A 23,374-nucleotide genomic window follows, 5' to 3' on the forward strand; every position below is an offset into this window, starting at 1 on the left:
ACCTTTGGTGGTTGTGGTGCTGGTGCCACAACACTATAAGTCCTCACAGTTACTCTGGGTGGGCACAGGAAGGGGCCCTCCTGTGAAATATTATATCAAGAATTGTAATTACATGTCCCTGTTAAACAGGGGCAGAAAAATTGGGCCTTAGGCACTGGTGCCATCACACTGCAACCTCTGCCATACACTCTAGTTTTTTTGCAGGAATTAGCCCTGCTGCAAAGCATTGCATCAAAAATTGTACTTAAACGCCCCTGTTAAACAGGGGCAGAAAAATTGGGCCTTAGGCACTGGTGCCATCACACTGCAACCTCTGCCATACACTCTAGTTTTTTTGCAGGAATTAGCCCTGCTGCAAAGCATTGCATCAAAAATTGTACTTAAACGCCCCTGTTAAACAGGGGCAGAAAAATTGGGCCTTAGGCACTGGTGCCATCACACTGCAACCTCTGCCATACACTCTAGTTTTTTTGCAGGAATTAGCCCTGCTGCAAAGCATTGCATCAAAAATTGTACTTAAACGCCCCTGTTAAACAGGGGCAGAAAAATTGGGCCTTAGGCACTGGTGCCATCACACTGCAACCTCTGCCATACACTCTAGTTTTTTTGCAGGAATTAGCCCTGCTGCAAAGCATTGCATCAAAAATTGTACTTAAACGCCCCTGTTAAACAGGGGCAGAAAAATTGGGCTGCTGGCATCACCCAGAACCAAAAATGTTCTTCCAACATATCAGCGGAGGAGGAAGAGGATAGACAATCAACATAACAGGACAGTCACTCAGCATCAGCATAGGCAGTCTTGAAGGGATGTGGTATTTCAAAAAAAATTATTCGGTTACATCAGCTTCAGGTGCTTGGTAGCTGTGGGTGATCCAAGACTGATTCATCTTGATGAAGGTCAGTCGATCAACTGATTCGGTGGACAGGCGCACCCTTTGATCGGTAACAAAGCCACCAGCAGCACTGAAGGTGCGTTCCGAAAGAACGCTGGATGCAGGACAGGCCAGTAGCTCAATTGCATACTGTGCAAGCTCTGGCCAGTGATCCATCCTCAAGACCCAGTAAGCCAGAGGATTTTCAGTGGGAAAGGTGTCCAAGTCTGACCTTGCCCCTAGGTATTCCTGCACCATGTAAATTAGACGCTGACGATGGCTGCTGGAACCAATCATACCTTGGGGCTGCGGACTAAAAAATTGTCTGAAAGCATCAGTCAGACGGCCACCTTCTCCACCGCTCCTTCTGACTGATGCCTCAGCAACACGTTGTCCAGGACCAGGAGTTTGTGACCTCCCAGTCTCTGGGAACGCGTTGCACAGAGCTTTCTGCAAGGCCTCCCGGAGATGTCTCATCCTCTGCTCCCTCTGCGATGGCAAGATAAGGTCGGCAACCTTACCCTTGTACCGTGGATCAAGGAGAGTGGCCAGCCAGTAATGGTCCCTCTCCTTGATCCGAAGAATACGAGGATCCTTCCGCAGGCTTTGCAGGATCAGGGAGGCCATGCAGCGTAGGTTAGCTGAGGCATTCGGTCCGGAGTCCTCTGGGTCACTAAGGACAACATGATCCGCAGCTACCTCCTCCCAGCCACGTACAAGTCTACGTGTTTCTTGGGACTGTAAATCATCCCTATAAGACTGCTGCTGCTGATGCTGAGTGCCAGCCTCCACCTCCATGCTGACACAATCATCCTCTTCCTCCTCCTCACCCTCTTCCTGTGTGATGGGTGGCACAGCAGGAACACTGTCTGGATAAAGGGGGCCTTGAGAGGCAAGGAAGTCCTCCTCTTCCTGCCTCTGTTCTGCCTCAAGTGCCCTGTCCATTATTCCACGCAGCGTATGCTCCAAGAGGTGGACAAGAGGTATAGTGTCACTGATGCATGCACTGTCACTGCTCACCATCCTTGTGGCCTCCTCAAACGGTGACAGGACAGTGCATGCATCCCTGATCATGCCCCACTGGCGTGGTGAGAAAAAACCAAGCTCCCCTGACCCTGTCCTGGTGCCGTAGTCGCACAGGTACTCATTGATGGCCCTCTGCTGCGTGTGCAGCCGCTGCAGCATGGCCAATGTTGAGTTCCATCTGGTGGGCATGTCACATATAAGGCGGTTCTTGGGCAGGTTCAACTCCTTTTGGAGCTCAGCCAGCCGAGCACAGGCATTAAATGATCGGCGGAAATGCACACAGACTCTCCTGGCCTGTTTCAGGACATCCTGTAAGCCGGGGTACCTGCCCAAGAACCGCTGCACCACCAGGTTAAGGACGTGAGCTACACAGGGCACATGGGTCAGTTGTCCCTGTCGGAGAGCGGAGAGGAGGTTGGTGCCATTGTCGCAAACCACCATTCCTGGCTTAAGCTGGCGTGGCGTCAACCACCTCTCGGCCTGCCCCTGCAGAGCTGACAAAACATCCGCCCCAGTGTGGCTCCTGTCCCCCAAACAAACCAGCGCAAGCACGGCATGGCATCGTTTTGCCTGCGTACTTGCATAGCCCCTGCAACGCCTACGGAGCACCGCTGGTTCTGAGGACAGAGCACTGGAAGAGGCCATGGAGGAAGAAGAAGAGGAGGGGGTGGAGGAGAGAGGTGTGTCACAACCAATAGTAGCATTTTGGAGGCGTGGTGGCGGAACAACCTCCAACACTACTGCACCTTGTCCTGCATCCTTCCCAGCAGCCAGGAGAGTGACCCAATGGGCCGTGAAAGACAGGTAACGTCCCTGTCCATGCCTGCTGGACCATGAGTCAGCGGTAATATGCACCTTACCGCTGACCGCCCTGTCCAGCGAGGCATAGACATTGCCTTCCACATGCCGGTAGAGAGCCGGAATTGCCTTCCGTGAGAAAAAGTGGCGTTTGGGGACCTGCCACTGAGGAACCGCACATTGTACAAACTCACGGAAGGGGGCCGAGTCTACCAACTGAAAAGGCAGCAGTTGAAGTGCTAGCAATTTAGCCAAGCTAGCATTCAACCGCTGGGCATGTGGATGGCTGGGAGTAAATTTCTTCCGCCGGTCCAGCAGCTGGGGCAGGGACATTTGTCTGCTATAATCGGACGTGGATGTACCACTAGCAGAGTTCCCGGAAGCACTTGGCTGTGACACACCTAATTCTACACCTTCATTCCTCTCAGAGCAGGTTTCAGAGAGGACTGAAGGTCTAGTGGGGTTGGAGATGCCAGCTGATGAGGAGCAAGGAGAGGTCCGCTTTGTTCTTTGGTGTGGGTCTTTGAGGTATGCTTGCCAACGAGCTGCATGGCAGGTCAACATATGTCTGGTCAAGCATGTGGTGCCCAAGCGGCTGATGTTTTGGCCACGTGAGATACGCTTGAGACATATGTTGCAAATAGCAGCGGTGCGATCTGATGCACTCGTCTCAAAAAAGGCCCACACCAAAGAACTTTTAGAATAACGCGCAGAGGAAGCGCTCTGCGCAGGCGGAGCTCTGCGGTGTGATTCAGTCGGTGTGCTGCCCCTAAGCTGGCCCCCGGAGGGCATCCTGCCTCGTTGGACATGTGCCTCCTCCTCCTCCTCCTCCCTCCTTCCAGGCACCCACGTGGAGTCAGTGCCCTCATCATCCCCTCCCTCTTCATCGCTGTAGCAAACCTGGCAGTATGCTGCAGCTTGTGGAACATGACTGCCAGATTGCTGTCCTTCTTGAGCATCCCCTCTCTCTGTGCTCACGCTACTGCCTTCCTCTAGCTGAGTGTCATCATCAGAGCCCACCAAACACTGGGCATCCTCCTGGAGCATGTACCCAACACTGTGCTCAAAGAGTTCAGGAGACTCCTCAGGAGGACGTGGTGGGTCTAGGGAAGGAGTCACTGATGATGACATTGAGAGGAGGGACGACGATGTGTTGGCAGCTGCTTTTCTACTACCCTGAGACTGGGTGAGAGAGGATGAGGAGGATGAAGAGGGCTTGGTCATCCACTCTACCAAGTCGTTGGCATGTTGCGGTTCAACATGTCCAGCTGCAGAAAAGAAGGACAAGCATGTCCCATGGCCACGTGCTGATGACAATGCACCGCGTCCACGACCAGCACTGTTGTCTCTAGACACAGAGCCTGCTTGCCCTCTTTTATCGGCTCGCGCCTGTCTGCCTCTCCTTGCTGGCCTTCCAGACATGGTAATGGCCTGAAGGGAGTTGGGTAAAACAGTAGTTGGGTAGTTTATATTGTGCTGTAGGCACACAACACCCACTAACTCCTGCAGATCCCTTTTTTATAGAACAGCAGAGTTAAAGGGGTATATACAGATGTATACTGTGCTGTGCTGGAAGCACACACAACTTCCAATAACTCCAGCAGATGTCAATCGGGCCCAAATAGAGAACAGCTATGTAGGTGGATAATAGCGGTATGTACTGGGTACAGAGCAGGCACACAGCACGCACTATCTCCTGAGTGACACTACTGACTGCAAGCTCTATTGTTAAAGATGGACCACTAGCTATATAGGTGAGGTGAATATCACGGTGTATACTGCGGTCAGGGCACGCAGATAATAACCAGAAAACAGCAGAGTTAAAGGGGTATATACAGATGTATACTGTGCTGTGCTGGAAGCACACACAACTTCCAATAACTCCAGCAGATGTCAATCGGGCCCAAATAGAGAACAGCTATGTAGGTGGATAATAGCGGTATGTACTGGGTACAGAGCAGGCACACAGCACGCACTATCTCCTGAGTGACACTACTGACTGCAAGCTTTATTGTTAAAGATGGACCACTAGCTATATAGGTGAGGTGAATATCACGGTGTATACTGCGGTCAGGGCACGCAGATAATAACCAGAAAACAGCAGAGTTAAAGGGGTATATACAGATGTATACTGTGCTGTGCTGGAGGCACACACAACTTCCAATAACTCCAGCAAATGACAATCAGGCTCAAATAGAGAACAGCTATGTAGGTGTATATAGTGGTATGTACTGGGTACAGAGCACGCAGACAGCACGCACTAACACTACTGACTGCAAGCTCTATTATTAAAGCTAGATCACTAGCTATATAGGTGAGGTGAATATAGTGGTGTATACTGCGGTCAGGGCACAGACAGTAACCACTACACAAGAGCAAAATAGTAAATCAGCCAAAAACGATTGGTGTGTAACTGTGTTGAAGGTACACAGAACACCCACTGCTTCAGATGCTAACAAACACTACACGAGGCCGCCTGAAAGGCGACTTTATATAGTGTGGGGCGTGCACTACACAGTCTGAGCTATGATTGGCCACAGGCAGGATGCCTGTGGCCAACCATTGCTCTCCTCGCTACTGGCGCTGCGATTGGCCAAGCATGCGGGGTCACAGTGCATGCTTGGCCAATCGTGAGACAGCAATGCATTGCGCCATCGCAGTGCATTGTGGGCCACACGAATTTTGCCGCGAACGGCCCAAACGTTCGGAATTCGGCGAACGCACGAACGACCGATGTTCGAGTCGAACATGCGTTCAACTCGAACACGAAGCTCATCCCTAATCACAGACGAGAGGAGAGAGGGCTCGATCTGCACCTCTTCCTTCCGCCCCTACTCCTCTGTGTCTGCACACACTCCAATCCCCAGGTCTGTGCCTCAGAAAAGTGGGGGCTGGAAATTTGAAGTCCAGCAGCCTTAGATACATCTTGAGAGGTGCTGATTGCCAAGGGGTGAGTGAGCTCACCATCCATCCCTGTCTGTGACTGAAGTCTACCCCCTTCTCCCTCTGAGTGAGTCTACTAAGGTAAATCAGGGTTCTTAGGTCACCCCTTACATCAAAGTTTTCCATTTACAGTGTTCCCCCTTACATCAGAGTTCTCAGTTTTCCACCTTAAATCGGGGTTCCCAGAGCATCCCTTATGTTAGAGTCTCCCCTTACAGTGAAAGGGAACTCTGCAAGTTCAGATGTAAAATGTACAGTGAAGGGGAACTCTGTGGACTCTGATGTTAAAGGGGGGCTCCTTTTAATAACTTCATATGATCAGAAATGTTATTTATTAGCAAAATATATGTATTTAAAAAAATTGCTGTGCTCCGCTAAAGTGTTCAGGTTTGACTTGATGAAAAGTCGCAACACTACTCGGCGCTCCAGTGAGCAGAGAGCTACGACTGACAGTCTACAGCTCTCTGCTCATGGAGCTGTGAGAACCAACGTTGTTTGATCGCTCGGTTCTCAGTGTTTGAGGTGTCGGGAGGCAGATCCACCTAGGTAAGTATGATTCTTAAAAAAAAATAATAATAAAATACTTATCTTTTAATGCTATGCAGCACAATGTTAGTATAACCAATAGAGAAAAACAATCTAATAAAATACCAACAGTTTTTTACCAGAGTAAGTTTCATAGTTAGTAAGGTTGAATAAAGACACCAGTCCATCCATTTCAACCTGAGTGAGTGTCTATAATTGTCCCTGTACATTGCACACTCACATTGGTCCCTACCCTCAAGAAGCCCACAATCTAAGGTCCCCATTCATATACTATGGCCAATTTTGGACAGAAGCCAATTAACCTACCTGCATGTCTTTTGAGTGTGGGTTGAAACCGGAGTACCCAGAGGAAACCCACGCAGGCACAGGGAGAACATGCAAACTCCAGGCAGGTAGTGTCGTGGTTGGGATTTGAACCAGTGACCCTTCTTACTGCTTGGTGAGAGTGCTAACCACTACACCACTGTGCCACCTAGGTGCAAAATAAAAAAAACACCCTATGAAGCATGATCCAATTTGCTCCAGCGTGGAAGAAAGTTCCTTCCTGATCCCCTAGGAGACAATCCGATATTTCCTGCATCAACAATCTTATTACCTATAAATATTCACATCTAGTTATATTTTGTAGGTTTAGGAATCCATCCAGCTCTTTTAAAAAATATATCACTGGGCTGGCCAGAGCTGCTTCTTCAGGGAGTTTATTCCACATTTTCACAGCTCTAACTGTGAATAAGCCTTTCTAAAGGTAGAGGTTTAATATCTTTTCCCCAGTCTTCTTCCAGGGCAGCCCTCGAGAGATGGAGTCCCTCCCATCACCACAGGAAACACATTGCCACATCTGTGTTTCCTCCGTCGGAGGAACAGGTTGCCAGGAACCAGGAGAGGGAATTCACCTCTCAGGGGCTGCCTGAAGGAAGTGGAGACTGCATAGGGGGACTGGATACTATCCTTCAGCTCCATTGAAGTTTCCTACCTTATACTTTCAGGGCTTGGGCTCCATCCAGCATGATAGGAGCAGACCCGTTACCCCTCTCTTTCCAGTCCCGAAGGTGTGCCAGTGGCAGGGTGAGGCAGGTTTCCCCCAGGAGCGTTGTAGGTGGATTCGTCCATCCGAGCTCCTTGCTGCAATTGTGGCAGGGGCCGGAGATGCCATTTGTGTAATTTCTGGCAGAACCGCGTCATCGATGTGTGCCAAGAATTCCGGTTCCGGGTCTCCAGAGGCACAAGGAGGAAGGGGAAAGCCCAGGCTGGGCATACAATTCCTGACCAGCATCCAGCAATACTACCAGCGGGATTCGGGGGAACGGGGGGGACCATGCAGGCAAATCCCCAGGGCACTCCGGCGGGTGCAGACACCAGCCAAACCCAGGGAGCCTGCTGGGGAAGCCCTTTGCTGAGGTTTTTCATGTGGATAGTTGTAAGGCTGGGACTTTATAGTATCCCATGGTGGTGGATACCTCACTGTCCCAGGTATATGCAGTTTGGTGGTTGCAGCATGGGTGTTTAAAGAGGGTAAAAGAGTTTTGGATGCTGAGATCATCTATTCTTTATTTATAATCTAAGGAGGCTCCAATGGAAGACAAGTCAGGCCGCAAAAAGTGCCCTAATTGTGGAAACAAGTTATCCTCTGGCTCTAACAAAGCTTTATGCAGACAGTATATTGCAAGCTTACTAAAATCGGAGGCAGACTCTCCCTTGGCTAAATTCCTTAGCTCCTTGTAAAGATGAGATGGGGGTCAACCTTTAGATCTTTTAGGGAGTTAATCGCAGATTTAAACATGTCTGCTTCCACCAGTAACGCAGCTGTGATTTCCCTCTTCACGAGGCCTTAAGCCCCGTACACACTATCAGATTGTCTGCTGAGTTTTTCCTTCAGATTTACCAAAACCATATAATATGAGGTCAAACCTTAGGAGTTTCAATGTGTATGCAATCAGGCAGGACCTTCTACTACATGGTTTTGGTAAATCTGAAGGAAAAACTCAGCAGGCAATCTGATAGTGTGTACGGGGCTTTACAACACCCAGCTCTGGGGAGCCCGTACAGTCAGGGAGCATAACCTCACGTTAGTTAGCCCTGAATCCTCTGATAAAGATTCAGACCAGGATGAGGATTAGGCTGTAGCTGACAAAGACACAACATAAAAGCTGTCTCTTGAGGAAGTAAATGATCTGTTGAGCGCTATTTATGATACACTGGAAATTGATGAGGAAGTTCAATTGTCCAGACATGACAAGATGTATTAGGGCCTGGGGAAAAAGAAGGCAAAAGTATTCCTTATACATAACGTGCTTTCAGACCTTGTTCGTAAGGAGTGGGCCGAGCTGGATGAGAACGTTTTCTTTCCAAATTCTCTTAAAAAAGATTCCCCTTTTGATGAGAGCCCAGAGGCGGTCTGGAATAAAAATCCAAAACTAGGATCCCCTATGTCCAAAGTGTCAAAACAATCTGACCTTGCTTTTGAGGATATGGGTCATTTAAAGGACCCAATGGACAGGAAAACAGACGTAGTCTTAGAAAGGTCCTGGGATGCTTCTATGGCAGGGCTGAAGCCAGCTCTAGCCATTGTGTAGCTAGAAATCTGGAGTTCTGTTTGTCACAGCTACAAGAACACCTAAAGGCAGGCACTTCTAGAGGGGAGCCCTTAAAAACCCTCCCTATGCTTTTCAAGGTGACAAGTTTAATTCCTGACACGTTTGTTTCCTGGTTCCGTAAAATTTACGGCTAAGACTGCTGCGCTTTCTGTCGCAGCCAGGAGGTCAGTCTGGATGAAAACTTGGGGGGAGACATGGCATCCAAAATACACCTGTGCAGTGTCCCTTTTACAGGAGACTTAGTCTTCAGTCCTGAATTAGATACTGCCTTAGAAAGAACAGGATAAGAAAAAAACTTTTCCCACTAAAAAGAAAGACTTCCAAAAGAAGATATTTCATCCTTCAAAAGAACCCTCAAAAACAGAGAAGAGAGGACTTCAAGCCCAAAAGGCAAAACAGGGAAAAGAAAAGGGGGTATACTTTTTAACCGTCCCAATCAGAACCCTAAACCCCAGTGGCATCAGGGTCCCTGTGGGAGGAAGATTAAAGAATTTTCTCCCGCAGTGGGAAAAGATAACCTCAAACGAGTTTGTTTTAAGCATAATAAAAAGAGGTTATGCGGTGGAATTTCACAGCGATCCTCAAAATTTCTAGTGACAAAGCTTCCAAGGCACTCAGAAAAGGCTAGGACCTTACCATTACTAATAGGGGAGATGGTGGATCAAGCGGTATTAACACCAGTTCCTATTCAGGAACGGGGGGTCAGTTTTTACCCACACATCTTTGTGGTGAAAAAACTGTCAGGGAAGTTCAGATTAATCTTGAACCTCTCACCCCTGAACTTCTCCATCCAATACAAACAATTTCCAATGGAGTCCATTTACTCAATATTGAATCTTCTCCAAAAAGTGGTGTTTATGGCTACCCTGGATTTAAGGGATGCCTATCTGCATATCCCAATAAGGAAGGAATTCCAGAAATTTCTTCCGATGGCGATTCAGACAGACGCCAAAATATATCACTTTCAGTGCAGAGCACTGCCCTTCGGACTGTTGTGCTCCCCGAGAATTTTTACCAAGGTTTTCGGGGAGGCACTAGTTCTGTTAAGACTTCAGTCAGTCTCGATCGACAACTTACTCCTCATGTCCCACTCGGAGAAACAACTTTGTTAGGACTTAGAGTTAACACAACTCAGCCTGAGTCAATTGGGGCGATTAATCATTTTGGAAAAGTCCAAAACAACCCCAAGCTACAAGATCCTGTCCGTAGATCAAAGGATAGTCTTGCCGGAAGAAAAGATATTGAATATAAATCAGAGGATGTCCTTTCTTCAAACCAGCACACTGACACATGCCAAACTGAGCAGAGCAGACGTGCTGCTAGAGGCTCCGTCCCAGCTCCAGCCACAATCTCCCCTCCCCTCAGCTCTCCCCGCTCTCCCTCGGGCTCCCACTAGCCACCAACAACCAGCATCCTCACCCGGCTTCAGTGAGGATAGTGACACGGGGGCTGGGAACAATCCCCCCTAGTCACCGATCCACCTCTCCTTATCTTCCGCCGCGGCCATGGACTGCCTGCTACCCGTTGGGGTAGGCATTACGCAACACCGCGGCTCTGGCCTAGTACGGCCGTACCGCGGTCACTCAAAGTCACTTCATTGGTACCGGGCCCCGGGATGTGAATTGGGAAAGCCTGGGGCTCCAGCTGCCATCTTGGTCCACCCATTCTCGGTGGAAAAATTATCAACCCCTCCCCCCCGTTCCAGCAACCCTGAAGAACCCTTAAAGTGGCCACACCGCAGCCACCCTGTCATCACCCCTAATGGGCTAAACATTTAGCCACACATAGACTGGTGGCTGCGGCGGAGCCACATCAAAAAAAAAAAAAAAAAAAACATTTCTCCTCCCGCTATCCTACCTCCATCCTCCCCTCCATTTTAAAGATCCCACTGCAAGGGGCAACCGGACCACTCTCCAGAAAAGTCAGGCTTACAGCAAGCCAGATTCACCGGAACCAGACAGCTAACGGGGACCACCGCAACCAGGTAAGCTCGCACCTCCACCCCCTCCCAGTGACTGTTCCAGGGACTACGTCCAACCGTCTCCGGGGGTCAGGAAGGAATTTTTGCCCCACTGGTGCGTTTGGCTGCTACTGCCAGGGTTTTTTTTCGCCTTCCTCTGGAACAATCAGGAACAACCGTAGGTTAGCATACCCCATACCCCTCCAGCCTCCATTCCATTTTTCACGCTATCCTAGGACGACTACTCCGGATCACAGCCAGATTTCTTTTCTGAGCAGGGATCTTCACCTCAAGTAAAGGTAGCCAGAACAGCCAGCAACCCAATACAACTCCTTCCGCATCCGTATAGGCATCCCCTGATCAACTTGCGCGCTAATAGCCTTAAGCACGGCGGCAAATCTGATACCTAGGCCATCCTCGGGTCAATACCCTGATCAGGATCATCATCTTAGGCCCATAGTACCATCAACCTCATCCACAGACCATGTGTTACTTCAAATACTCAGCAGAAGTTCTCCACAGACTTAGGAACATCAGCACCACATTGCCATCTTCCATACAAAAAATACTTTAAAGAGAACAACTATTAAAGACCGGACGACAAGCAACTCCCTACCACAGGAAGAGATCTACTCAACCACTATAATTAGATTGCGCCTTGATTAACGCCAGATCTGCAGTCAAACACAGACTGGAAGTACACAACTTCATCATCGAGAACAATGAAGACTGCCTCTTCATCAGCGAAAGCTGGCTAACCTCTGACTGCAACACCATCCTCACCGAATTGGTGTCGTAAAAACTACAGGATCCTAACCGAACACCGGATAGGGAAAAAAAGGAGGAGGCCTAGCAGTGTTCTTTAAAGCTCACCTGGGGCTCACCAAACCATCATCACAGAACTCAGTGCCTTTTATGGAAACCCTGACGCTACATCTCCAATCAACACCCCATGACACCACTCATATTCTACTGTGCTACAGACCACCAGAACCAAAGTAGGATCCAATCTTCTTTCACCCCTCACAGAATCCTTCGCAATACACACCCTAAAATTCAAACATTTCCTGGCACTCTCTGAGATTTCAACCTCTGGGCAAACAAGCCCAAAGTCCCCATCGTGACTGCCTGTATCAATAAGCTAGACGAATTGGGTCTCCAGCAACTGATAAAGACTCCCACGCATGGGTCAGGACACACCCTGGACCTCATTTTCAAACAGAACATTGACGTCAACATACTCGACAACATAACATTGCCAAGGACGGACCACCACGCCATCAAATTCAAAATCGCTACCAATCTCGCCCACGAAAAAACGGAGACCTGTAACAACAACGCATTGGACCAGATCACATAAAAAACTGTTCTCCAATCTTTCAAAACCACTCTATCCAACAAGATAACTACAATAACCTTAAACCACTCTGCGGAGGAAACACTCAACTCCCTGAACAGGGCATTACTGCAATCAGCAGACTCGGTAGCTCCAAAACACAGGGCTCTCATCAGGAAGAAAAACTCTGGATGGTTTAATAGCTCCCCCTCCGTACTAAAGCAAGAACTCAGAAGAGCAGAAAGAACATGGAGAAGAAATCCCACGAGGAAAACCACTTTACCTACAAAGGTCTCACAGAGAATTATCGGAAAGCAATCTTCAAAGCCAAAAAGGATCACTTCTCATATACAATCTCAACGGCCGCAAACCAACCGTGGGTACTGTTTAAACTAGTTAATCAATCAATGAATCCGGTGTGCCTAGAACCCCCAGAAAATGAATCGGAGGATTACTATGACAAACTGTCGGATTTTTTTCATCGATAAAGTCAAAACCATCAGGGAAACAATTTGTCAGAAGAAAACCTCCAACTTCAGCCAGTAAATACATAAAGAGGATGTCTGCACCAACATTCCGCAACCCCTGAAATTTTCATTAACCCCAATTACAACAGACACCACAAAAAACATCATTAATAAACTTTGTGACAGTACCTCACCAATTGACATCATCCCCACAAAACTACTGAAAGAATGCTCCGACATTGTGGCTCCAACCATAACCCACCTCATAAACTGATCATTTCACGAAGGGATTGTTCCCAGCATCCTCAAACAAGGCATCGTCAAACCTCTACTCAAGAAACCAAACCTGGACCCTAAGGACCCAAACAACCGTAGGCCAATTACATGCCTTAACACCATTTCGAAGATCATGGAGAAAGCAGTAGTACATCAGCTACAACTCCACCTGGATACTCACAAACTCCTGGACCCGCTGCAATCAGGCTTCTGCCCGGGTCATGATTCAGAAACAGCACTCCTTAAGATTTGGGACGACGCCCTCGAAGCAGCAGATGACGGAGAGCCGTGTCTCCTCGTACTGTTAGACCTAAGCGCAGCGTTTGATACAGTGGACCACAATACTCTACTCGTCTGCCTCACAGAAGTAGCCGGAGTCCAAGATGTAGATCCCCCAATGGTTCGCGTCCTTCCTAGGAAATCATTCACAGACAGTGAAACTAGGAAAATTCCTCTCTGAATCTCAGGCAGTCACCTGCGGAGTCCCTCTAGGCTCTCCTTTGTCACCCGTTCTCTTCAACATTTACATCCGCCCACTTCTCCGAATCATCAGATGCTCAGACCTTTGCTTCCACTCTTACGCTGACGACACGCAACTTTATTTCCAGATCAATGGAAAAAAAGATCAACAACAACTTGAAAACTGCCTCAAATCAATAGAGGACTGGATGACCACCAACTCCCTCCAACTAAACGAATCAAAGACTGAGCTTCTTATCTTACACCCAAATCATAATCCCGTAACCAAAACCTCCTGGTCTCCACCCACCGTCTTTGGGCAGACCATCTCCCCAAAGACCAAGGCCAAGAGTCTCGGGGTTATTTTAGACGCACAAATGTCAATGGATGCGCAAATAGGAGCAGTAGTCAGTGGATCTCACCATCTGCTACGCGTGCTTCGCAGACTCATCCCTTTTATCCCAAAGAATGACAAAGCAGTGGTAGTCGGAACAATCATTAATTCACGACTGGACTATGCAAACTCGCTTTACATAGGATTACCACAATATCAACTTGTGCGATTACAACTGATCCAAAACACAGCGGCAAGGCTGATAACAGGAAAAAACCCTGGGAATCCATCTCTCCATCCCTGAGGAGCTTACATTGGCTAACCGTAAAAAATCGGATCATGTTCAAGACCCTTTGCCTCACCCACAAATGCGTGCATAGAGAAGCTCCGCAATACCTAATGGAGAAAATAAATCATTACACACCAAACCGTCTTCTATCAGCCAACAAAAACCTCCTCCTCGTGCCCAAAGCCCGGTATAAATCCAAGGGGGATCGGAGATTCGCTGTCCAAGGACCTCGGCTATGGAATGCTCTACCAATCAACATCCGCCTGGAAGAAAATCACCTGGCTTTTAGGAAAATACTCAAGACCTTCCTCTTCTAGGTGATGATCAAAGCTTGCCACAGCGCCTTGAGGCAATTCAGTTCGCATTGTGCGGTATACAAGTATTTCATTTATTCAGCTCCAAATGTACAGTGAGAGAGGTGATGTCAGTATAAGGACTGACAGCAGCAATTCTGGCCATACAATGGGCCAGATTCCACCAAAGAGACCTTCAGAGGTATGTGTTGGAACATTTAAAGTCAAGGATCTGGAAGAATATGTATCGATCCCCACCAAGGTAAAACGTTCCTCTGGTGGTAGAAGGACATGGAAAATGTAAACAAAGGGGTACTCTGGGTCTTGCCTATCACAACCACACTGACTACGGATGCGAGTAGTTGGGGTTTGGGAGCCCATCTCAACTCAAGCTTGGCTCAGGGCAGGTGGACCCCAGAGGAGAAACAATTCTCTTCCAATTAGAAGGAGCTAACGGCTGTCCTCAGAGCCCTACTAGCATCTCGGGACATAATACAAGGTCACCATCTACAAGCCCGCTCAGACAATCTGAGTAGCCTATATAAACAAGCAAGTAGGCACCACTCGGCTAATGTTGGTGGGCAAGCACATATTTCAGTGGGCAGAATCCAATCTAAAATACATCTCTGCAATACACCTGAAAAGGGAGCAGAACAGCACTACAGACCTCTTGAGTGGACAACTAGTTTTGACTCGAGTGGTCTCTGCGCCCGGAAGTTTACGACCACATAGCAGCTTACTGGGGGAAACCAGAAGTTGACCTATTTGCAAATAAAAAGAATGCAAATGTTCCCAGTTTCTGCTCGCTAGATCAACCCTTGACGTTAGACGCTTTACAGACTCCCTGGACCTTCAGCTTGACTGTTTCCACCACTTCACCCCATCCCGAGGGTTCTAGCGAAGAAACATATTTAATCCTAGTGGCACCATTTTGGCCCAAGAGGCCATGGTTCACAACTTTACTACAGTTGACAGACCAGCCTCCTCTGAGGCTTCCCTGCAGACAAGATCTCCTGTCACCGGGACCTCTCTTACATCCGCAAGTGGCCATGCTGAACCTTTCATCGTGGTTACTGAGGAGTAAAGGCCTAACAGTGATTCAGACCTTACTACAGAGTTGAGAACCAGTCACCCAAGCTATTAACAGGAAAGTCTGGAGAAAGTTTAATAGCGGCTGAATAGCTGAGGTGAGGTAAACAAGGATACAACAAACATCCTACAGTTTCTCCAAGAAGGGATAGACAAGGGATTAACTTTTAGTACCATTATGGTTGAGATAGCGGCCTTAAGTGTATACCTAGAGAGAGGATTACAGGCAGATCCCTTCATCTCTAGATTCTGTAAGGCAATCTCTAGACACTAACTGTTCAGGGCTAATATAACTCCATCCTGGGACCAACTGTTCTCAGGGCTTTTTTGGGGCTACCCTTTGAACCTATCTCAGAGGCCTCTATAAGACTGATCACATTTAAGACGGTGCTCCTCGTGGCAATCCCTTCAGCCTGTAGGGTTACTGAAATCCAAGCTCTCTCCATTCGGGAGCCATTCCTTCAGATTCTTGAGAACAGAGTCATCCTAAAGATGGACCCTGAGTTCTTGCCAAAGGTGACATCTAGGTTTCATAGGTTGCAAGATATTGTCCTCCCTCAATTCTGTCAGAACGCCTCAAATGAGAAAGAGAAACAATTTAATTTACTAGATGTGAGGCGGTGTATCCTAGAGTACCTAAAGGTAACCGAATCATTTCGAATTACAGATTCACTTTTTATCCTCTTTTTCGGGACAACGTAAAAGACAGAAGGCTTCTAAGGTCACCATAGCTAGGTGTATCAGGCTAGCTATTGCAGAAGGGTATAGAACAACAAATTAAGATCCTCCTATGGGTGTTTAAAGCCCATTCCACAAGGGCACTCTCTGCATCCTGGGCAGAAAGAGCTGGTGCCACCCCGGAGCAGCTAGCCCCGTCACCTGGTATGGACTTAAAGGGGAAGCCCTACGCTGAAAAAAACGGCGCGGGGGTCCCCCCCCCCCCCCAAGGTCCATATCAGACCCTTATCCAAGCACGCAGCCGGTCGTTTAGGAAAGGGGGTGGGGACGAGCGAGCGCCCCCTCCTGAGCCGTACCAGGCCGCGTGCCCTCAACATGGGGGGTGCTTTGGGGAAGGGGGGCCACCCCAAAGCTCCTTGTCCCCATGTTGATGAGGACAAGGGCCTCTTCCTGACAACCCTGGCCGGTGGTTGTCGGAGTCTGCGGGGGGCTTATCGAAATCCAGGAGCCCCCTTTAATAATAGATACCGGCCCCCCACCCTATCTGAATGAGTATGGGGTACCATGTACCCCTACCCATTCACCTTATGAATTTTTTTTAAATAAAACATCACAAGGTTTTAAAATAATTTATTGCACAGCTCCGGGGGTCTTCTTCCGTCTTGGGGGGGGGGGGGGTCTTCTCGCCGGACTCCTCCCGCTATCTTCTGCTAGCTCTTTTACTAGCGGAGGAGCCCGGCTTTCTTCTTCGTCGCTGCCCGGGGGTCTACTTCAGGGGTCTTGTCCCCCTCTTCGGTTCTTCTTGCCGGGCCTCCGCTTTCTTCTTCCAGCTCTTTTACTAGCGGTGGCCCGGTCTTCTGTCGCCGCTGTTGCCGCCTTCTCCTCTTCTTCCTTGAGATGTTGACTTGACGCTCTCTCTGGCCGCAATGACAGGGACACGTTGTGCGGCGACTTATATAGGGACAATGGGCAGGGTCACTGGGTGACCCTGCCCCTTATGATGTCACAGTCCCAGCATCCTCTGGGACTATGACATCATACGGGGCGGGGACATCACGCGGTGACCCCGCTCATTGTCCCTATATAAGTCGCCGCACAACACGTCTCTGTCATTGCGGCCAGAGAGAGCGTTGAGTCAACATCTCAAGGAAGAAGAAAAGGCGGCGACAGAAGACTGGGCCACCGCTAGTAAAAGAGCTGGAAGAAGAAAGCGGAGGCCCGACAAGAAGAACCAAAGAGGAGGACAAGACCCTCGAAGTCGGAAGAAGACCACCAGGCGATGAAGAAGAAAGCCTGGCTCCTCCGCTAGTAAAAGAGCTAGCAGAAGATAGCGGAGGAGTCCGACGAGAAGACCCACCCAAGACGGAAGAAGGGGGCTCCCGAATCCGATAAGCACCCCCCCATGTTGAGGGTATGTGGCCTGGTACGGCTCAGGAGGGGGGGGGGGGGCGCTTGCTCGTCCCCACCCCCTTTTCTGACCGGCCGCCTGCGTGCTCGGATAAGGGTCTGATATGGACCTTGGGGGGGGGGGGCCCCACACCGTTTTTTCGGCGTAGGGCTTCCCCTTTAAGCCCATACTATGTGATGGGGACAGCGAGGTGTCAATCTCGCCGATGGAGGCGGTGACATTGACCTCCTTCGCTAGTCCCGTCTACCTGGAGCCGCGCTCAAAATGGACGGACTTTCCTCAGTGTGTGGGCAAGTCCGTTCATTTCAAAAGTCCAGCCATAGTCCAGCAGTTTGTCCGCCGCACCTAGTCCGCCGGAAAAGTCCGGTCGTGTGTGGGCAGGTCCATCATTCGGAAAGTCCGGCGGACCTCCGCTTCAAAGTCCGGAGGTTTGTCCGCTGGACTAAGTCCACCGGATAGTCCGATCATGTGTACGCGGCATTAGTCTAACTCCGGTTTTCCTCCACACGTAAAGAGTGCCCACTTATCCTTTTATTGACCTGAAAGTGAATAACTCCACACCAAATTCAGAAAAGGATCAGTGTAACAGCCAGACAACTGTTCGTCTCCTAATTTTTCAGATGAAGCACACTTGTCTTGTATGATTGGGTTCTGTGCCATGACCTTCACTGACTGGCATAAATCATGTCAATTCACACTTGGCTAGTAAAATACTGGGTGGATGGCAGCTCTGCACGTATGCTGACACCATAAATAATATGTCCCCTTTTTTTTTCTTAGGTTAAACCCACTGAAACTTTAAAAGACTGTGTGTTTTACATGTCTGCAAAACCTCTGTGTTTTACATGTCAGTCTATTTCGATTTCTAAAACATGTCGAAAGCAACTAAACGGAAACATGTAGTGAAAGAGGTTCTACTTGACTATGTCCAACCTACAGAGAATCAGCGCATAGTAAAGGTCTGTATAATTTGCATGTTTTGTATCTTCCGTCAACAGGTTAGGCCAAAACTTTCCAACAAGAATCTTATACAATGTATATGTTTTATTACCAATACATTAACATGTATACATAAAATATAGGGCTGGCTGGCATATACAGTATGTTGTCAAAAGTATTGACACCTGCCTTTATATGCTCATGAACTTTAATGGCATCCCAGTCTTAGTCCGTAGGGTTCAATATTGAGTTGGCTCATCCTTTGCAGCTATAACAGCTTCAACTCTTCTGGGAAGGCTGTCCACAAGGTTTAGGAGTTGGTCTACGGGAATGTTTGACCATTCTTCCAGAAGTACATTTGTGAGGTCAGACACTGGATGTTGGACAAGAAGGCCTGGCTCACAGTCTCAGCTCTAATTCATCCCAAAGGTGTACTATTGGGTTGGGGTTAGGGGACTGTGCAGGCCAGTCAAGTTCCTCCACCCCAAACTCGCTAATCCATATTTTTATGGACCTTGCTTGTTGTCAGAAGATCAACTTCAATATTAACATTTGGAGGCAACAAGGTCCCTTTTCTGGATACTCTAATCTATACTGAAAATGCATGCATCCAATCAGATTTGCAGGTCAAACTGCTACAAATAAATTGCTAGCATTTGATATCCTTCACCCTCCTCATACCTACTGTGTCTGAGAATGTTTGACCATTCTGACAGAAACCCATTTGTGAAGTTAGGCACTGATGTGGACGAGAAGGCCTGGCTCGCAGTCTCCACTCTAATTTATCCCAAATATGTTCTATTGGATTGAGGTCAGGACTGTGCCAGCCAGTCAATTTCCTCCACCTTAAACTCACTCATCCATGTCTTTATGGACCTTGCTTTGGGCACTGGTGTACAGCCATGTTGTAACAGGAAGGGACCATCCCCAAATTGTTCTCACAAAGTTGGGAGCAAGAAATCGTCCAAAATGTCTTGGTATGCTGAAGCCTTAAGAGTTCCCTTCACTGGAACTAAGGGGCAAAGCCCAACCCCTGAAAAACATCCCACACCATCATCCCCCTCTACCAGTTTATTTGGGCCAGTGTACAAAGCAAGGCCCATAAAGACATGGATGAGCGAGTTTGGGGCGGTGGAACTTGACTGGCCTGCACCTCAACCCGATAGAACACCTTTGGGATGAATTGGAGCGGAGACTGTGAGCCAGGCCTTCTCGTCCACATCAGTGCCTGACCTGAAAAATGCACTTCTGGAAGAATGGTCAGGCTTACTCCTAAACCTTGTGGACAGCCTTTCCAGAAGAGTTGAAGCGGCTATAGTTGCAAAGGGTGGGCCAACTCTGTATTGAACCCTACAGACTAAGACGCCATTACAGTTCATGTAAAGGCAGGTGTACCAATACTTTTGACAATATAGTGTATATTGATCGCATATTGCTACAGCATCCCCTCTACAACTCCATCATGCAGCATAATAAAGATAGCGCATTTCATATGGATTCTGCTTTGTTGCGTAATGATGGAGTCAAAATCTTGACGTATTTTATTGGAGTGTTTTGGTAGTGCTCGTAAAGTCCCTTTAGTGTGTTTTTTTTTTTTCGGTGTTATGTACATATATCTGATTGAAAGGAGTGACGGTACCTCCTGGTAAGAGTACGGGCGCTTTCGCCTGTAGATATTGAATATTATGTCTTCTTTTCCTAGCTCTTGCTTTTATATGATTGTGCACCAATAACATTGATGATATTTCCCTCAACACACCACAGTTGGGATGCTCTAGCCTTTCAAGTAATTGTAAAGGGAAAAGTTTTATTTTATTTTATCTTAATGCACTCTGCCTTCAGAAAAAAAAAAACTAATAGTACCCCCCCCCCCCCCCAAATACTCACCTGAGCCCGATTTCAATCCAGCACTGTGCCCTTTTGCAGCTTAGCTGAGAGCACTGGGAGCTATTGGCTCCTGCAGCTGTCAGTCAAATCCTCTTAACAGAGAACGGACTGTGGATTGTGTGTCTGAATAGTCGCAAACAGTCTGGCTCAAGATCGAGCATGCACAAGTGCCCCCCATAGGAAGCAGCTGCCTAAGGGGGCATTTGGTGGGGGAAAGAAGGCAGGAGTGCTGATGGGGGAACCGAGAAGGAGGATTCGGGCTGCTCTGTGCAAAACCATTGCACAGAGAAGGTAAGTATGACATGTTTGTTATTTTACTGCAAAAATATATGCTTTACAATAAGTTTAAAGTATAACTGAAGCAAAAATAATTTTTGTTTTGGACAGAGTGGAGAGGGAATAGAATATCTTTCATGTTTTTATTGCTGTCTTATCTCCCTTTGTGCTGGGAGCCTGGTGCGCTCCCAGCACAGAGACTGGGTCTCACTGATAGATACGGGACAGGACTATGGCTTCTGGCTTATCTGACATCACTTCTGGTGTGCCGCAGTTCTGATCATCCATCAGCAGTGTTCACATTGCCACAGGCTATCCTATAGCCAACTGGGAGAGCATTTATTTTTATTTTTTTTCACCACAGCTGCCAAGTTGGGGAATGGATGGCTTACATTATACATTTATTTTTGCCGGCTACTATATTAGGTATGCCTGTTCGATTGCTTGGTAACACAAATTTCTAATCAGCCAATCGCATGGCAGCAACTCAATGCATTTAGTCATCTAGACATGGCAAAGACGAATTGCTGCAGATCAGAATGGGGAATAAAGGAGATATAAGTGACTTTGAACATTGCATGGTTGTTGGTACAAGACGGGCTGGTCTGAGTATTTCAGAAACTGCTGATCTGCTGGGAATTTCTCGCACAACTATCTCCTGGGTTTACAGAGAATGGTCCGAAAATTAGAAAATATCCAGTGAGCGGAAGTTGTGTGGACGAAAATGCCTTGTTGATGTCAGAGAAGAATGGGCAGACTGGTTGGAGATAATAGGCAACAGTAACTCAAATAACCACTCGTTACAACCAAGGTATGCAGCAGTGTTCATTTAGTTGACTAAAATAGGACTAAAACTAAAATGGAATTTTAGTCAAAAGACTAAAATGGGACTAAAATTTAAATGCCATTTTAGTCAAAAGACTAAGACTAAAACTAAATTGAAATTTGACTTCAAAATAAACACTGGTCTGTAGTGCATGTTCATACCTCAATACCATACATAATAACATATTCGATTTTTCACTCCAGCAGTATATAATGGGTCTGGAAATTGTAGAGAAACGTTAACTAATGCATTACAATTTAATCACGCACATTAGATTTTGGACAACTAAAATGAGTTTTAGTAGACTAAAATTTACTGGAGATTTAGTCGATTAAATACGACTAAAACAATTGCCGAAGACTAAAATAGGACTAAAATGGGATTTTAGTTTTAGTCCCAAGACTAAAACTAAATCGAAATTCGCTGCCAAAAATAATACTGGTACGCAGAATACTAGGGATGCACCGATACCATTTATTTTTTCACAATGACTACAAGTACAGAAGGTGTTTTTATTTTTATTTTTTTATTTTTTTCCTCCCTCTTTTTCTCTTTAACCACTTAAGCCCCGGACCAATTGTCAGCCTAAGGACCAGAGGTCTTTTTACAATTTGGCACTGCACTGCTTTAACTGGTAATTGCGCGGTCATGCAATGTTGTACCCAAACAAAATTTGTGTCCTTTTCTTCCCACAAATAGAGCTTTCTTTTGATGGTATTTGATTACATCTGCGATTTTTATTTTTTATGATATAAATGGAAAAAGACAGAAAATTTTGAAGAAAAAAAAAGATATTTTCTACTTTTTGTTATAAGAAAAATCGAATAAACTCAATTTTAGTCATACATTTAGACCAAAATGTATTCAGCCACATGTCTTTAGTAAAAAAAAAAATGTCAAAAAGCATATATTTATTGGTTTGCACAAAAGTTATAGCGTCTACAAACTAGAGTACATTTTCTGGAATTTACACTGCTTTTAATTTGCCTGTCTCATTTCTTGAGGTGCTAAAATGGCAGGGCAGTACAACCCACCACCCCCCCCCAATGACCCAATTTTGGAAAGTAGACACCCCAAGGAAATTGCTGAGAGGCATGTTGAGACCATTGAATATTTTTTTTTGTCCCAAGTGATTGCATAATGACAAAAAAAAATTACAAAAAGTTGTCACTAAATGATAGATTGCTCACACATGCCATAGTTATATGTGGAATTGCACCCCAAAATATATTCTGCTTCTCCTGAGTACGGGGATACCGCATGTGTGGGACTTTTTGGGAGTCTAGCCGCGTACGGCACCCCGAAAACCAATCACTGCCTTCAGGATTTCTAAGGGTGCAAATTTTTGATTTCACTCCTCACTACCTATCAGTTTCGAAGGCCATAAAATGCCAAAATAACACAAAATCCCCCCAAATGACCCCATTTTGGAAAGTATACACCCCAAGCTATTTACTGAGAGGCATGTTTAGTCCTTGGAATATTTTATATTTTGCCACAAGTTGCGGGAATATTACAAACTTTTTTTTTTTTTTTTGCACAAAGTTGTCACTAAATTATATATTGCTCACACATGCTATATGCATATGTGAAATTATACCCCAAAATACATTCTGCTGCTTCTCCTGAGTACGGGGATACCACATGTGGGGGACTTTTTGGGAGCCTAACTGCGTATGGGACCCCAAAAACCAAGATCCGCCTTCAGGATTTAAATATAAAACGGTACCAAAAAAAACTTAGCGATCGCAGGGATCAGGCCTGCCAACTTTGTGCAAAAAAAAAAAAAGTTTGTAATATCCCCAGCAACTTGTGGCAAAATATAAAATATTCCATGGACTCAACATGCCTCTCAGTAAATAGTTTGGGGTGTATACTTTCCAAAATGGGGTCATTTGGGGGGATTTTGTGTTATTTTGGCATTTTATGGCCTTCGAAACTGTGATAGGTAGTGAGGAGTGAAATCAAAAATTTGCACCCTTAGAAATCCTGAAGGCAGTGATTGGTTTTTGGGGTGCCGTACACGGCTAGACTCCCAAAAAGTCCCACACATGCGGTATCCCCGTACTCGGGAGAAG

The 23,374-nt window shown here is 47.0% G+C and overlaps 1 protein-coding gene across 1 annotated transcript in view; it reads left to right on the forward strand.

Annotated features, from left to right (window-relative positions):
• EIF1AD (eukaryotic translation initiation factor 1A domain containing) overlaps window positions 1-23,374 on the forward strand; it is a 59,777-nt gene that overhangs the window by 1,989 nt on the left and 34,414 nt on the right. The window contains exon 2 of the mRNA XM_077456616.1: window positions 18,149-18,327. Coding sequence (XP_077312742.1) covers window positions 18,241-18,327 — 87 coding nt within the window. The 5' untranslated portion in view covers window positions 18,149-18,240. The remainder of the gene's footprint in view (window positions 1-18,148; window positions 18,328-23,374) is intronic.

Source organism: Lithobates pipiens, unplaced genomic scaffold, assembly GCF_037356315.1.
Source record: "Lithobates pipiens isolate NorthernLeopardFrog02 unplaced genomic scaffold, aLitPip1_a1.2 Scaffold_10, whole genome shotgun sequence".
NCBI classification, from domain to species: domain Eukaryota; kingdom Metazoa; phylum Chordata; class Amphibia; order Anura; family Ranidae; genus Lithobates; species Lithobates pipiens.